The sequence below is a fragment of the Narcine bancroftii genome, chromosome 5 (genome assembly GCF_036971445.1).
Source record: "Narcine bancroftii isolate sNarBan1 chromosome 5, sNarBan1.hap1, whole genome shotgun sequence".
Lineage (NCBI taxonomy): Eukaryota > Metazoa > Chordata > Chondrichthyes > Torpediniformes > Narcinidae > Narcine > Narcine bancroftii.
The window spans coordinates 87,822,466-87,826,839 of record NC_091473.1 but is presented as its reverse complement, the minus strand read 5'-3'; the positions used below and the strand labels follow the sequence as shown (position 1 = coordinate 87,826,839).

At 35.9% G+C, this 4,374-nt stretch overlaps 1 protein-coding gene across 1 annotated transcript; it reads right to left on the bottom strand.

Annotated features, from left to right (window-relative positions):
• Positions 1-524: 524 nt before the first annotated feature.
• Positions 525-3,188, bottom strand: pdcb (phosducin b). The gene is made up of 2 exons (XM_069938216.1): positions 3,036-3,188; positions 525-1,066 (listed from the first exon to the last, which is right to left on the bottom strand). The coding sequence occupies exons 1-2, from the start codon at positions 3,099-3,101 to the stop codon at positions 548-550; spliced, it is 585 nt and encodes a 194-aa protein (XP_069794317.1). The 5' UTR covers positions 3,102-3,188; the 3' UTR covers positions 525-547.
• Between the last annotated feature and the right edge of the window lie 1,186 nt (positions 3,189-4,374).

Sequence of the window (4,374 nt, the reverse complement as noted above, 5' to 3'; positions counted from 1 at the left end):
GAAATGGAATGAAGATTACCTCATGCTAGGTCATCAATTTTGCAGTGTAACCATTGCCTTTAATAGCTTGAATAAATCTTTGTGTACCTGAACACTTGTAGGATATAGTATCTTTTCATCAGAATGTTAAGTGAAATAACTATTGTAATACTTCATATTGCAATGGATAATGATCTACTTTAAACTATTATTGAAGAGGGAAGAGTGCACGTGGGCAATAATCTCGAGATTGACATGATTTTCAATAAAAAGTAAATTTCTTCTCCCTGCATTGCAAATCTTTAGATATTTCTAAGCCAGAAACATAGAGGATGCTGGGTCATTAAGTATAGTTTGATACAATATTATTTAGATTACAGAGGAATCAAGTCTGTAGGAAATAATGGGGCCAAAGCTCAGATACATGTAATGATTGTACTCGTACATGTAATTTCATAAACAGAAATCAGTAAGTCATAGAGGGAAAGGAATGTCATTGCACTTTTGCATAAAGTTCTTTTCTAGCCTATGTGCACCTGGGACTATTTGGGTTCCACTGTACTGGTATTTATTCAATATCTACATCACTGGCATTTTCACAAGCAGTGAACTCCCTTTCTGGCAAAAGGCCATATTCATTTAGAAAGGTTTCAACATCCACTGCAAAAAATTCTTCACCCAGCTGCTCAGTGATGTGAAGGAAGTTGCCAATTAGTTCTCCTGCTTTGTACACCAATAATGCTGGTAGAATGTGATCTGTGAAGCGGTCACTAGCTCCAGTGTTGGAGGCCTTTATTTTACAGAATTTAATCAAAGGATATTCCAAAGCAAGGCATGTTAAACAGTTGACCAAGGACTCACATCCCTTTACTCCATCCTCATAAATGTTTACCATAACAGTGGTTTTTTTCAATTCCTTTTCAATCACTTCTAAAAATTGCTCCCCGTTCTCAAGCTCATAGACCATTCCAAACTGAGGACCAAAGCTCAGCTGCTGATGCATCTCCTGCATGCATTGCTTGCGATAATTGCGAAGACAAGATTTGTCTTCCTCATCCTGAATCATTTCATACTCCTCGACACTCATCTGTTTAGGAAAGATAAAGAAAAAAATAATTAAGCTTTATTTTCAAGAATGTTAGTTTAGTGTGGGAAGTCACGATTTATTTTGAATGATCCAAAACATCCATGTCATTCAAGAATTAAAAAGTTGAAACATAATCAAATCACTTCAATGTTGAGTTGAGTTCACTCTTGAGTGTTTCAAATTATTTTCTGCATTTTCACTTGCAAAATGTCTGGGATGCCTTTTATATCAAAATACTTATTTGGTAATATATCTTCATATTTGCTGTATAAAGTACACTGTTTGGCCTGCTGAGTTCATCCAGCATTGTATTTTTACTTCAACTACAGTGTCTGCAGACTTTTGTGCTTTACTTGTTTTTAATATTTATTTGCCTTTTTGATTCAAAATTTTATTTCTTATTTGTCTAATTTGGTTGCTTGTTTTGGGCATTTCCCTTCAACCTTGCAACCTAATCTTTTAAAGTTTTCCAGTTTTATTGAAGTTCTAACTTGATTTTTTTTTAAAGTGGGAGATTGAAAAATGTTGATGATTAGAAGGACCTGAATGTAAGAGTTCCTAAAAAATAATTTCAGGGAGCAATTAAGTAAACTCTATATGGACCTTTCAGAGGATTTGAGAAGAGACATTTTGCAATACAACGTTGGGCTCTGATGAAGCAACATTGAAATATTTTGTAGAGGTGTGGTCTCCCATCTATTGAAGGATATATTTGTAATCAGAGTGCATTTTTTTCCAGAATGAATCCTTGAATGGAAGGATTGTCAGTCGAGGAGAGATTAAGCACAGTGTGCCTGGAGTCCTTGTAGAACAGTAAGATGATCTCATTGAAAAAATACAAATGTCTTGCTCTACATGAGGGATTAGATGTGGAGTTAATGATTCCTCTGCTTTAAATTGTATGGAATAATGGGCCTTATGTAGGGCAGAGTTGAGAAGAAGGTTCAACCAAATGTGAGTGAATCTTTGGAATTCACTATTCTAAAAGGCCATGGGAGCTCTGTCACTGAACATATGGCAGATGTTGGTAGATTTTTAGGTATTAAGGAAATCAGAGGATATGTGGTGTTGACATAAAAGATCTGCTATGAGCTTATTAAAATTGCTGAGCAGACAAAAGGAGCTATATGACCTCCCCTCAGTTCTCATCCTTATGCTTTCTTTGCACCAGTGTTTTATAGTTCTTAGTATTTTTTCCAATGATTTCACTCCCATGCTAATCTTGAACCTGCACAATGCTGAACACCTAAAAGCTCTGCTGATTTTTAATTCTCCCATCTATTGAATTTATTACCTGTGGTAGAATTCAAGAGATATTATTTTGCTGGACTCATTCATGGCTTGAATGAAAAAGTCCCCAAAGAGAAACAAAATTAGTTTTTCTCCTTTTCCTGATTTATTTTTTGGATTAAAAATCTGTCACAATTCTAATTCTGTACACACTGCTCCACATTTCCCCAAGACAAAAAGGCCATTGAGTCCACACCAGCATTTCAAACCAATTCCATTCACAGTTCCCTATAACCTCCCCACTATCACTCATCACAGATAATTTACAGTGGGTGATTGACCTCCCAATCTGCATATCATTAGGGATGTGGAAGAAAAGCAGAGCATCCAGATGAAAAACAGTCACTAAAAGAACATGCAGATTCCATATGTCACTCGAGATCAGAATTGAACCCTGGTTGTTTAGGTTTGCCTCCATATTTCTTCCTCCAATGCCTTTCCAGTTATCTGTAAATGATGCCTCCAATAAAGTGATGTATCCTTTAAATATAATTAATAGAAATTCCCTTTTTTCTAATTGCTATCATTTTGTAATGGACATAATTACACACTTTCATTTTATGTTTCATTTTACAGTTTTTTTCGCTAAACGAATTCTCTACTACATATTACTTTTAGTTCATCTACATTTTCAATTTTCATTGCTGCACCATAGATTATCTCACTTGTTGTGGCTCACCTTTCGACTGAACTTCTTTCGAGTGTCTTTATCCTCTTTACTAAAAGAGCGGAAAGGTGAAGACATTTGTCTAAGGAGTTGCTTTTTATCTGAAGTTGTTTCATGCTTCTCACTCTCCAATTTAAACTTTCTCCAGTCATTAATCACTCCTTTTGGACCTAGAAATGTAAATGTTTTAATGCTGCTATTTCTAGTCACATGCACATTGCTAAATAATTTGCTCTAATGAAGAAATATCAGAAATAATGATGTTTAGCCATGAATTGAGGCTGGCATAATGGTACAGCAGTTAGTGATACTGCCACACAAATCCAAGGACTCTGCTATTTTAGCAGAGTTACATTGAGCTAGCGATCATATTCACATGAGATCTCAGGGATTGGGTCCAGCACTTCCGTGGGTGATTCACTTTAGCAGATATTTTCCTCGTACACTAAAGATATCACAAGGTAATTAATTGCATGTATCCTCCCTTCCTCACATAAGTTGGAGTTTTTCGATGTAGCCTATGACCTTTGATCATTGAAAGAAAATCTATTAAAATGGATCCCATTTAATAGCAATATAACTTCAAATTAAGGGACCGCATTGTGACACAATATCTTAAACATTTTCCAGTTCCAGTTCTTCATTGTTAGCATGATGGAAACTACACTCCTGAGTGCTCTTCACTGCTCACAGCAGTTTTGTACGACTTACATTGGAGATGTCCACTGCAATATTCCTTTGATTACCCTGAAATGTGCAATAATATGGGGCCACTAATGGCTGTTTGCTCTCTGTATGCATGACACAACAAAAGGTTGAAATCTAATTTCTAGGCAAGTATACCAGAGCAATCAACTGTAGAATTGACTTGACTACAGGTGTAAAAATCTGAACCCATGGAAAAATGACTCAGCCTCCTCTCTGACCATCTAATCATATTATAGTGACAGCTCTCTGATCCAAGCAACATGGAGTAAATCTCTTCTGCAGTGTGATCATCAGAATTGGACAAAATCCCCCCAAAGGTGGTATAACCTATATTTTGTGCAGCTACAACATGATGTTCTAACTCTTAAACTCAATGATTTGGCTATGAAGGTAAGCATACCAAATTCTTAACTACCCTATCCACCTGCATCTCCATTTTCAGGAAGTTATTGCTTTCAATGCTATCCACAACTCCAGTTTTCACATTGTGACAGATTATGTTGTGTTTTATATCTATACAGATATGATTTTGGGAGATAAAGTGTGGCAGGATTTTTTTAGTGTAGGTCACATACAAACACTTCAAAACAGATCTCATTTAAAATACTCAAGCTAGACAGTCCATCTCCAAGAACATTTGCAA

What these genes read in the sequence shown, in the direction of transcription:
- pdcb (XM_069938216.1), bottom strand. Translation starts at nt 3,101, where the DNA reads ATGTCTTCACCTTTCCGCTCTTTTAGTAAAGAGGATAAAGACACTCGA. An exon ending in GAAAGAAGTTCAGTCGAAAG is followed by an intron (nt 1,067 to 3,035) that starts GTGAGCCACAAC and finishes TTTCCTAAACAG; the next exon opens with ATGAGTGTCGAGGAGTATGA.